Source organism: Eufriesea mexicana, unplaced genomic scaffold (assembly GCF_001483705.2).
Source record: "Eufriesea mexicana isolate 0111107269 unplaced genomic scaffold, ASM148370v2 scaffold2928, whole genome shotgun sequence".
Classification (NCBI taxonomy): domain Eukaryota; kingdom Metazoa; phylum Arthropoda; class Insecta; order Hymenoptera; family Apidae; genus Eufriesea; species Eufriesea mexicana.
In genome coordinates, this window is record NW_016911035.1 from 593,744 (window position 1) to 606,516 (window position 12,773).

Here is a 12,773-nt window from a genome sequence, read left to right on the forward strand (position 1 = left end):
CCTCCTCCCCCTCCTCCTCCTCCTCCTCTTCATCCACCTCCTTCCTTCCCATCCTCCTCCTCATCCTCTGCCTCCGTCGTCTCTTCCCTCTTGGCTCGTTTTCCTTGCCTCCACCTTTCTTCCCTCTTTCCGCTCCTCTTGGTGCGTTCGTCTCCGTGCTTCGTGGATCGAATCGAGAGCGAGTTTTTGCCGCGATACGAGTCAGCTAAGAAACCCGTAACGTACTCATTACTGATTCTCGCCCTTTCGCGTCCTCTCGGCCAGTTGTCGATACGCCGCGTCCACTCGCGTCCACTCGCGTCGCGTCGCATCGCGTCGCGGCGAGTACAATCGCGAACCCTACACGGATCCATACATACGTCCGACGTGATTTATCCCGCCAAAGTCTCGGCCAGTCGCTCGCGGACGAGAGGATGGATCGCTGGCGCTACGCGTCGTGCTCGATGGAATTCGGTTTCCAGCGATCCTCGCACGATCCGGTACAGTCCAACGATCGTTCCAGGAAACGTCGAGTATTGGGTAAACGGAGCAAGGTATCGCATCAGCGACGCGTATTCCGTCGGTCCCCGTGCGTTTTAATCGTCGGAACACAGATTCGACGTTAGATCGCTTCTAATCTCTTAATCTCCGCAGTCGTAAAGTTCCATTAGCAATGCAAATTTAATCGCCGGCTGAATTACCACGACCGAACATCCAATTCCGTTCACAGCGACCGGTGCTAAACGTTGTTCGCCAAAGTACCGTCGCGTTTATCGGTCCACGTCGAAAACGAAGCCGAATTTCGCCGATACGGACGAGGAGCGGGGCCGCGAGGCTCTTAAATCGAGCGCCACGATAGCCACGAGAGCGGTGGTTCCAGTCAATGGTTTACCGATCAGGTACGCGCCGTTGCACAGGTGTACGTGTGCGTACGCGTGCGTACACGTGCGCGGTACGCTCGGAATATATCCCCGTAACACCTCGTAGCCGTGCAACACCTCGTACCACAACGTGGCCTCTAGCGTACCGACAATGCGAGCCGGTAGAAACTCGTCGAGAGCTCCTCGATTCGGAATAATCCCGCGCGTTCACCACCGCCGTTCCCTCTCTTATTTACAATCTATCCGTGTCTCCTTCTACGCCCCGAGTTCCGTTTGCTGTACCCGGCATCCTCTTTCCTATCCCGCTCTCCGTTTCTCCTCCTCTCTCACCCTCGGACACTCGCGTACCTCCGTCCTGCTCCGGCTACCACGAGGCCTACCGCGAGAGAGGCAAGACAACCCTCTGGACGGCGTGTTCCTCTCGCGACCAACGTCGTGCCAGCCCTTTTTATCCTGTCCTCTCGTTCTCCCTCGGCTTCGCCGTTCCCGGCTCGTTCTCTCTCAATCGCACAAATGGAATTCATTTCTAGTTCCTTGACTCCCGTTCCCGTGCTCCTTTTCTCGTTTCCCTCGCTCTCTGTCCGCCTTTCTTGCGCGACGATACCTCGTCCTGCTTCCGCTCGGCTCTTTCTCACGTGCAACGCGAGCCGCGCGCGCGCGCGCTCGCACACTCCGCTCCGCTCGACTCCGCTGCGAGTGTTGGTCGAGATCGGGATCGGGAGGGGAAAAGGCGCGACGCGAGCAGAACGAAAGTCGGGCCCTGCTCGGGGATGAACGTGTACACGCGTTGGTTGGTGGTTGGTTCGGGTTCGTGGCGCGCGATTTGTTTTTCGTCGGTCGGTACACGCTCCGACGGTGGGTGACGCGCGGTCGCCACCCTCGTATAAACGAGCCGCCGATACGGCGGTGGAATCGCGATAAAAACCGTCTAATTGATATCGAGCGTTCACGGTTCGAATCGCGTCGCATAGCTGTGCCGCATTCTCCTCTAGAAGAAAAGCCAGCAGGCAAACGTTAGCTCGCGTTAATAAACAGCGACGTTACGGCATGCGGCCAAGAAATCTTCCCATTAGATCGTTCGTTCGATCATCGCGTGCGGACGAGCAGTGTGCCAGGGTAAGAAACGATCGAAGCCTGCTGGCAATTCTGCGTGGTCCCCGCCGGTTATCCTCCCCGGGTCTTCCGTCCCTTTTGCCGACTAATTTTCCCGCAGCTGTTATACCGGGGTTCGCGTTCCACACGAAACCTCGTAACACGCTTTTTCTATTTAATTCGAAGCAGCGTTTTCTTCGAATGACCGATGACCGTGGGTAACCGATAGTCGGGAAAGTTTTTCCAAAGCCGTGCAGAGCAACGCCGGCCACCGACTCCGGACTATTTGTAAACGCGGATAGTCGCGATTTTCGTGCCGCAGCACGGGAAAAAAGCACGCGAACCAGCGGCAAAACGCGACGCAAGAAACGTTCATTTGGTTAATTAGAAACGGTAATTACCGTCGGAACGCGACGGCCCCCGTTGGCTGTTTATAATCGGATCGCCGGCGATTATACCATTTTCGACGTGGACGTTATAACAGAGCGGGTATAACGCACGGAAGATATTCTTCTCTAAGCATCGCGTTTAATTGCTGCTCGATTGGTCGGAAAAGAAGGAAAAGAAGAAACGCAGGGAGGGCAGGAGAAAAAACCGGTGTACCGAGTTTCACAAGGAGGAACATTCCGGGTTAAGAAAACTCGCGATAAATTACAGACTGACGATTCGATCACGCCGTATAAGGACGCGCAAGTTCTCTTACCTACGCTGCGCTGCTACGACGACGCTGTATACCTCACAGAGAGTTTCTCTTATTTTGCTAATTAGCTCGTAACGGGCCATCCCACTCGAGGTCGGTCGGTGGCTGGCCGGGGCTGGCTGGCTCACCGCTGCTTCCACCGCTCGGTCTTCAGGGGCGGCACCGTCGCTCGCGGTAGCCCCCGACCACGTGAACCAGACACCGGCCTTTACGAGCGCGGAGGAAAGCTTGTAATCGCCTCCGGTGAATACTTTGTCACCTCGTTTCTTCTTCTCTCGGCCCTTCTAAAACGCTCCCGCGGCCGGTCCGCCGTGGCCAATCGGCCACCGAATTACCAGCTATTCCCCCCTCTCCCCCTCGCCCCCAGCCCAGCCCACACCCCTGCCGAATAGGATCCGCCGGTCCGTAGCAGCCTCTCGGGGCCCTCTTAGCTTCGCGCTTGCGACTTTCGACGTCCCGGCATCCCGCGATCGATTTCGGAATGTCTCGGCGACGCGAGTCCGGTCGGCAGCCAATAAAAGCCCGACCGTTTGCATAAATTGCTGGATTTTTAATTGGACGAGGTAGGCTCGGTAATAGCGACGATCGAGATAGGCGCGATCGGGCTTGACACCCAGCGAAAACGATCGAATCCGCCGTTCGTTAATTAGGGAACGCTGCGCGATCAAATTTGAGAAATACGTTTAGACGAGCGGCGCCGGGCCGATCGAAATAGAGAGAGAGAGAGAGAGAGAGAGAAAGAGAGCGAGAGAGGAGCATCGAACCGTTTTGCCACCGTTTTTTCCGATCCGACCTCCTTTCACCGGTCAGCTCCTTTTTACCCGCCGCGATCGGAACGCGTCCGCGTCGAGATGCTGCGCGTGGTTGCCGGTGTTTTCCAAACAGCCGCCATTTTCGGTCACGGGAAATCGTAGAATCCACGCGCGACTCTTCGGCCCCGAGGCCCCCGAGTGATACGAATTTGTGAAAACGCGACGGGGAGAGAATGAACCCCGACGATAGGGGACGTGCCTCCACGAACCACCGACACTCTACGCAGTCTAACGAAAAACGTTCTCGTAATTAAATAATGATGATTAGCCGCGAGTCGCGGTAGCGTCGAGCGACGCGACGAATGCGATGAAGAAGCGATACCGTGGTAAAGGTATGCTGTCGTTGACGGGGGTCTCGCTTCTCCCTCTCTCCTTCTCGCGACCGCCACCCATCGCTCCGTCTCCCTTCGCTCCGAGCTTCTCCGGGCTTCTCTTTAACGCATCAACGCCGTCCCTCCTGCTCTCTTCCGTTCACCTTCCGTCCCTCTTACAGCTATATCGACGTGCCTCCGCTTCTCGCCGCGTATGTACGTAAGGTACGTATGTACGGTACACGCGCGGCTACGGCTCCGTGTTTACTCCGTCGTCGATAGGACTTCGAATTTCAAAATTATTCAGCCGACTTCCCCTCGAATCGCGCAACGCCTCTGGGAATCGAGCAAGAGCGGTAACACGCGAATCACGGTACGACCATACGTTCGCGCGAATGCTCGACCCAGGGCTGGCTGGTTAGCACGCGGCAAGCAGCGGCGGAGCGAGCGTGTTCGCGGCGCACAATAGCGCAAGAAATGCAAGCATCGAGACCGGTAAACAAACGAATAGAGCTTTGTACACGCGTAAAACGTCTCGGTCCGCAGATGCGGCTAAATGGTCTGGCTTGGCCGACGGGTTACAGAGGGGGAGGAAGGAGGAAAAGAAGAAGAAGAAGAAGAAGAAGAAGAAGCAGAAGAAGAAGAAGAAGAAGGTTTAGAAGCGGAGGGCGGCAAGAACGACAAGACAATGGACGGCACAGAAGAAGAAGAAGAAGAAGAAGAAGAAGAAGGTTTAGAAGCGGAGGGCGGCAAGAACGACAAGACAATGGACGGCGACAATAAGGTTGCGCAGCTTGCGACCGAGCGAAAATAAAATGACGCTCGACATTAGCTACCGTTGTCCAGTACTCTGCCTGTTTGCCGCGCCAACCCTCTTGGCTCCGACGTCTCGGTAGAACTCTATGCTCCGGGCTACGCGTATCGATTGCGTATCGATCGCGTATCTATTCAAAAATTATCCGCGCGTTTTTCCCTCCGCTCGACCGGCTCTCCTCGACGATCTCGTCCAGGATTAGCCCGCGATAATTTCCCCTGGCAGGAAATATCGAGGAGCAGCGAGGGCACGGGGAAAAGGGGATCGAATCGGAGAAGGATCGGAGAAAGAGCGAGAAAAAGATCTATGGACGCGCACGTGCATGTACGAGGATCGCGCAGAGGGCCCTGCGGACCGTGAGATGGTAAACGGCGATAACGAGGCGCGAGATAAGAGTCGAGAAGGCGCATCATAGGCCCAACGTGGCCCGAGAAGGGGAGCCGTTCTATCGCGGGCCCCGCGCGCTCATCGCGCCTCGTAGCGCACCTCTATCTGTGCATCTATATGTTCGCACGCACACTTGCCCCAACGGCTGCACACGCCTAGTCGATCGCGAGGAAGCGTTTACACGCGGACCTGTCCGCGATTTCTGCAACGGCCGTCCGCTTTCCTCGTGCGGGCTCCCGCCGATTGAAAACGGTCCCCTCGGACGTCCCCGACTGGCCATAACCACGCGCAGGACGATTCTTCCACCGCGGAGGATGTGCTTTTCCTGTCCCCAACTCGCCGAACATCCCGACGATTTATATCGCGCCTCCTCCCTGATAGATTGCGCCACAGACGCAACGGAGAACATCGCGCTGTCTCGCGAGTCCGGAATCAGCATTCTTCGACCAGGCTCTATCCGCGAGGAACGGAAGAAACCGTTTCTTCTCGGATTCTAAACCCGCGAGATTTCGACACCTGCGAGTTATCGAGAGAAACCCGCGACGCGTGCTCGATCGGGGCACCGCCGGTTCGTAACGGTGGCACGGGATCCTTGCCGTCGTCGCGTTCGAGAGCGATTTGCATGCGGCAATAAACAGTGGCTGTCGAAAATGATGCAAACGGATGCCGGAGCCATGGGATTATCATACGCGAAGCGGACTGCTGCCGCCAAGCCGCTTCTCCTTTCCGTCCCTGCTGCATTCTTTTCTCTTCCCTTTTGTTCCGCGGCCTCCTTCACCGACGGAGATCCTAATGCGCGTCTCTTAATTCCACGCTGACCGTACGAATACCTGCGCGCTCGGGTCATCGAGATCCAAACGAACGATCGCCGGGAATGGCTATCGTAGCCGCGCCAACATCGTTTCTTAATTAAGAGAATTGGATGTGCTTCGAAGCAAATTTGTTTCCGACGCATAAAATGTATCCTCCGAAACTGCGAAACGCTCGCACAGTTCCGCCCGACGTAGTCCCCCGACGATTCCGCTATCTACGCTGTCAACGGGGGAGGCGTTTTCTTTGCGAATAACAGAACGGTGGTGGTCGCGAGAGACGGAGTCGAGAGGTGGAAGTGAAATTCCACGAACGGAATTACGCAAATCGGACTGCGAGCATTCGTCCTGCCGTGGCAGAGAGTCCTCGCTATCTTTCCGCGCGGATCTCGTAGCACGGTTTAGGTTGGGTCGCTCGCTCTCCTCGCTCTCCTCGCTCTTCGGGATGCAAAGTCGCGGCGCGCACACCGCTGCGGACCCCGCTGCAGAAAAGACGATGCCTGCGCGAAATTTGCAAGTCCGGCGAAAGCACGATGCGCGCACGGAGGGAAGGGAAGATCCGAAGATCGGAGAGAAAAAGGAAGGAAAGGCTGCTCGAAAGAAGACACGGTGGAAGGAGAGCTAACGTATCGGCCGCTTCGCCATGCGGAATACTTCATCTTCGAGGAAGGAAGAATCCTACTTTTTGCGACCTCCTCGTTCCGAACCACGACGGATCCTCCCCTTCTTTATCTACCGCGTGTCTCTCGTGTGTCTCCCCGAAATGCTTCTTCCTTTTGTCGGTCAGGCGTTCGCCACAAATTTCCTCCTTTTAATTCGACTATCGGTGGAATTGCTCGAACCGCGGACGATCCTTTACGGAACTTTCGCCGTGGTCGTAACAGCCAGATCAGTCCCCGAATTATATCTCCGTGTATCTTTATAGACACCTTTAAACGACGTCACTGCCCGTTGATTTTTATATAGTGTCGTCGTTAAATTCGTTAAAGACTAACGATGTGCCGGCCGGATAAGATTAGCCCGGGCCGTGTCGTTCTTTTCGAAAACTCGAAACCGCTTTTCCGAGGTCAAGGTGGGTCGTACAGCAACGATATCGACGACCCCCGTTACCAATTTTTATTCCGTCTATAGATTATCTCGGAACACGGAATAACGTTACCACGACCGAGGGCCATTCGGAAACAGCCCCGACCACGCTATCGTAACAATTACCCCTTTCACCAATTAAAGAACTCGAGGATGGGTCGTTCGAAGACGCGTTGCTCGAAATTACGACCACGCGTTCCTTTTTCCTCCTTTTTCTTCCTCCTCGTATTCTGTCGTCTTCGTCTTGGCCCAAGGAAACGATATGAAAAGTAGAAAATATTCGGATGACCGGGTCGGACGGTGGAAAATGGAAGCGCGATGGGAGGATGGAAGGGGCGGAAAGCGAAACGAGTTTTCGGCTTCGCCTTCGACGCGCATCGTGCCTGGAACCCCAGGCTTTCGCCAGGTCCCTTCGAAAAGAAGCGCAGAAGAGGAAAAGACGTGGTGCTGGGAGTCTTCAAAGCGAGCAGAGCGGTGATATTTAAAGCGTATGCAAAGAGTGCAGCTCCGTAACAGCAGCTCTGAGGGAAGAAAGAAAGAGAGAGGGGAAAAAAGTCGTGGACAATGGCGGCTCGCGTTCGGCTGCCCGGTATCCGACTCGCGACGATTTATGCGACCTCGACGACGACGACGACGACGGTCCACCTTCTCCTCCTTCTTCTCTTCCTCTTCGCCACCGTCCTCTGCCTTCGTCTTTTTCCCATCCCGGTCCGTCGTCTCGCGCCAACCGACCTTCTCCGTTCCTCTTCTAGCGGCCGACCACCACACTCGAAGCGCGTTCTCCGGACAAGAATTCCAGGGTACGAAAAGCACGAAACGCTCCATCGAGAAATCCCCGAAGATTACGCTTCCAACGAATTCTCGCGTAATTCCATCTCGCTCCGTTCTCGCTACTATACGATCCACGGATCACGCGGATCTTCGACGCGTTAACAGTTGCGTTACGCAACCGCTTGCCGGTCGAAATCCCAACGCGTAGGTCGATTTCAACGGTTGACCCGTATTTCGAGAGGAATTACTCGGTACTCGGTCGGAGCAGTCGAAATTCGACTCGGCTTCGAGTTTCGCTGATTTTTATTCCGAAACGCAGGGTCCGATCTCGGTCGCCAGGATCGCCCGACTATAATACACCCCTGTGTACAAGAACGATCGAAAAGCCGAGAAAACTTGGGAGCGGCCGCTCGTTCCGCGGATAAGATAAGACCGGTCGTCTCTAGTCGACGCGATCACGGGCCGATGATTCTCTGCCAGGTACCATAAACTCGGCCGTAAAATGAAGCGCGTTCCTCACTTTGTCGCCAGGTTTTATGGAAGGATCGTACGGTTGTCGGTCCGTTCGCGGCCGAACCCTGCCCAATAAGGAGTTCGTCTACGTTGCTTTTAACGGCCTCTGCGCTTCTTCCACGATCATGCGCCTCTATAACGACCGAACTGTTTTTCGTATTTTCAGAAAGAACCCACCGTTCTTATCAAAACAGGTGCTCGTAAACGGGCAATAACGTCTCCCGACGCTGCCTTTAGCCAGACGATCTGATAACGTCGTTCGATGTTCCGTAATAAATACGAAATTAATGAATTCGGCGTTAATGTCCGCACACTCGCCGTGTATAATAGTTATGTAAATGCGATCTAGAACTCGGTGAAAAGGAACCAGATTAGCCACGAACTCTACTACCCTCGAGCGTTTCGGTCGCGTCGCATGGACGTTACGCGGTACCCTCGTGCAACCCTCGTCGGGGACACGCAGGTGCCATGTCGGCGAAGGAACAACGAGAAACAGCAGCGAGAAGATCGGAGGACGTGCGCGCGCGAGCTCTCTCGCAAAATGAATCGCACCTGTGCCGACGATCGCCGCGTCGGCTCGTCCGACTTTAATCTGATAATCTGATTGGCTGCCGTGTGTCAAATATTGTGGGCCCGAGTGCCAGACCTCGATCTTCCGTGCGAACAGGTTCTCGTTGGGACGCGTGGCCGATTGGAAGCCGCGCTCCGAAATCGCCGGATCGATCGGATCGATGAGGGAAGAGCGAGTTGGAGAGGCTGCGAGAGACGAGGGAACCTCTCGGTATCGGGCCGCGTGAAACGCGATTCCGCGGCTTTCCGCTTTTCTTCCGCTTTCTACGTGGCAGATTGTCGCGCTGATGGACGGAACAAGGCGGAAGGACGAAGGACGCGGCGAACGTTCGGAGCGGCTACGCGCCGCCATTCTCGGATTCACCCACGTCGTTGGCGCGGTAATTACCACTTATCTACGATCGCGATCGCAGCGAGGTAAACGCGAGGAATTCGAGAAACGCGTCTGCCGACGCGCGGTTGGGATCGCTGGAAGCGCGGAGGACTCGCGACTCGCGACAAAGAGGATCGCGATCCCCTACGAATCGGGTGCATGCGTTCGCCGAGGTCTGAATACCTACCTTTTAACCTCGGCCAGCGTAGCCCACGTTCGCGAGTCCTCTCGTTTCTCTCTTTCAATCGCGTGCGAGGGAATATGAGCGCCGAGAAGGAGACGGGAGGAACGCGAGATCGATCGAAGGGACTCTCTCCGCGAAAGAAGAGATCGAAACGACCGAGAGAGAGAGAGAGAGAGAGAAAGAGAGAGAGAGCGGAGGAACGAGAGCGAAAGAGAGCAACGAAGGGAGGAAAGAGAACGAGGCACGACGTCGCTCGACGTCGGAGGAGGAACACACTCGAGGTTCGCGCATTGATATGCAACAGGCTGCATATGCGGGCCATGGCGGCCGAACAATACGACCACCGGTAAGGCACCATCGTGTAAACTATTCACCATTCTCGAGCCTATAACGTAGCGAACCGTGCCGGTCGATACGCCACGAGACACTTTACACGGTGCATCGGGTATATGGCGCGGTGAGCGCAGGTCGTGACGCGCCGTATCTTGCATCGGATGTACCACCAGTGTGGAAACACGGATACGTACCTCTCCCGCCTTTACCTTTCCCCTCCACCCTCGCGCCAACCTAACCCTTCGAGAATCGCGTCCGCACCGACCAACCCACCCGTTCGTCCGCGACCTTACCCTTATTCGCCGCGTCCTCTTCTCCTTTGACTTTCTGCCTTTCTGCCTTCCTGCCTTCCTGCCTTCCTGCCTTCCTAATTCCGCGTCGCGCGGAATTCCACGCCGTTCCATCGATTCCGTCGATTCACCAGCGGCGAACGAGCAACCAACCGACGAATGTCATCGGAGAGCTCGCGCACCGGACGAAACGATGGGTTCCACGACGTTCCTCCGAGATATCGCGCACAATAGACTCCCCCGTATGATTTACATGTCGCGTCGGTTTCTCCGTGGACGACGAGAAAGAGGGACGAGGAATAGTCGGGTTCGGGTTCTACCTGTTCCTATACGATCCCGCTGACTGTGTGGCTCTACATGCTTGCACGTACACCAACACGTGGCCGTTCGCTACGTCGCCGGCGTTTTCTCGTGACGCGACTATGCTAACGCGGTAACGCCGCGCGTGGAATACGTTTTCGATGCATTCGCTGGCTACCGAGCCAACGATCGTACCTTGCTTTTCAAACTCCGTCGATTAAGCCTGGTATGCGGCACGCTTTGCTCCCTCACCGGAAATCGATAATACAGCGGCAACGCGGAAGAAATATAAACATTGCCGAACGACGACGGAATGTTCGCAGCCAAAGTAATCGCTAACGATCGCGCGCGCACGTGCTTACCTGACGACGAGGAAGACGAACCACCGTCCTTTACGCCACCGACGATGCTGTTCTGCGGCACGGTCTCCTTCACGGTGATGGTGTAACGCGGCTTGTCGCAGCTCGCGACTCTGTGCCCCGGCGACGACGTGGTGATCCGGACCTCGGCGTCGAAGCTGCTCTTCAGACCGGCCGCGTCCGTCGCCGTTACGTTCAACTGGTGCAACGGCGACCTGGACAACAGACTCGGCCACGCGATCTGTAGTTCGCCGGTGTTGCGATCGATGTGGAAAACACCGGCCTCGTTCCCGTTCGTGATTCGATAAGCCACTTGTCCGAAAAGCCCGGCGTCCAAATCCGTGGCTACCAGCCTGAGGATCGGGCCCTGGATCGGGCCGTCGCTCTTCAACGTGACGTTGTACTTTCTCGGCTCGAAGATCGGTCGGTTATCGTTCACATCCGTCACCTGCACCCTCACGATGGCCACTGTACTCAGGCCCCCTGCGAACAATGCGAATGCAATTAAGGTTAGACGTTCGCGGGTTAGATGGAGGACGGTCGAAGGTTGGGAAGCACTGTGTATACAGTGGAACTTGTCACGCGGAGACCAGAAGTGCGAACCCGAGCGATTATGTTTATTTCAGTCTCCGGTGAAATCCTCTTATCGAGCCAAATAATGTCGGGGTATTAGCCGGCGTAGAGAACGAATCTACGGGGACGCTCGGAGCCGGTCGACATAAATCACCAGCGCCCCGTACCATTGCCTTTTTTCGGAGCCAATCAGCCTCCTACCTCCTTTCTTCCTACCTACTTCTTCCACCGCCTCTCTTTCTCCGCTCTTTCCTTCTTTTTCTTTCGCGTACTTCGAACTTCGTTCCTTCCGTTTTTCTCTTTCGCTTACGCTTCTGCCGCCCTCTCTCTCTCGCTCGCGCGTCGTTCGAAGCGCAGCGCGCGCGTGTCGGGGGCCAGAGTTCTTACCCCCGGTGCAGGGTAACGCGTTCGTGGTAATATTTCAAGCGAAAGGAATTTCTCGGGGTGCTCAAATGGCTGGCGCGCGCGTCCTAGTCCCAACCGCTGTCGCGTCGCGACATCCTCGTCGTCTTGTTCTTCTTCTTCTTCTTCTTCGTCGTCGTCGTCCTCGTCGTCCTCGTCGTCCTCGTCGTCGTCGTCGTCGTCGTCGTCGTCGTCGTCGTCGTCGTGGTCGTCGCCGTAGTCGTGCTCGTCGTCCTCGTGGTCCCGTGCCACGCCGCTTTCCGAGCAATTATACGGACGAATCGATCGATCAATATGCCAGGTGTACTGCTCGCCCCGCGAACCGCCACCGTGTCTCCTCTTTGTTGTTCGTAGTCGAAGCGGATCAAAAAGAATGGAAAGAAAGTCGGCTGCGCGCTGATAATTCGTTTGCCCGTTAAAGTATCGCCTACCTCCGTATAAGAGTGATATACGGTCTGACGGAAAGTAATAACGCTCCCTCGATCGCTATCCGTAAATCACCTTATTCGTCGAAGCCTAATCGCGTACCGCGATCCTTCTTCCTTTCGTCGACCACGACCACGACCACGACCACCACGACCACGACCACGACGACCACGACGATCGCGACGATGGCAACCGCGACTAGGGATTAATTAATCGATGCAGGCACGAGGGCGAAGAGGCGCGAACGCGATAACGCGGACTCCTGGTTGGCCAGGCTGATTTAGGCGAACCCCGACGCAAGTGTTAATATTAAAGACAGTATGTAAAACGGGTAATCCGATGTTTAAACGGTTTACACCCGTAACTCATAGTAATATATGGACTCGACCGCGCGGAGCTCGGAGCGCGGCGAGATTTATAGGTACGAGTGTCATTGGAGTCATGCGTCAAGGGCCAGTCCCCTCCGTTCTTCGTGCTTCTCGCTTCGCCATCCTACTACTACCCCTGCCCCTCTTCCTCCTCCTGCCGCCGTCCAGCCTCTTCTTCCTTTCCATCCTTTTCCGTTCCCTCGCGTTCAGCCGAAGCGCGACGACCGAAAAGAACGACGAAGCCTTCGACCGTCGTCTCCCGGCACCGTGGCATCTTCTGCACGACTTCGAGGTATCGAGATGCCGATCTTCTCCGGTCCCCGCGATACTCGGCCACCACGCGAATTCCCTCGCCGAGAAATGCACCCCTAATTTCTCTATCGACCCACTCTCCCTCTCGCTCTTTCCGCCTTCCTCTCGTCCAAACCATCATCCTTCGG

At 55.9% G+C, this 12,773-nt stretch overlaps 1 protein-coding gene across 1 annotated transcript in view; it reads right to left on the bottom strand.

Moving 5' to 3' along the window:
- Positions 1-12,773, bottom strand: part of ds (dachsous cadherin-related 1) — a 45,673-nt gene that overhangs the window by 28,229 nt on the left and 4,671 nt on the right. The window contains exon 3 of the mRNA XM_017904575.1: positions 10,568-11,047. Within this exon, the coding sequence (XP_017760064.1) occupies positions 10,568-11,047 (480 nt within the window). The remainder of the gene's footprint in view (positions 1-10,567; positions 11,048-12,773) is intronic.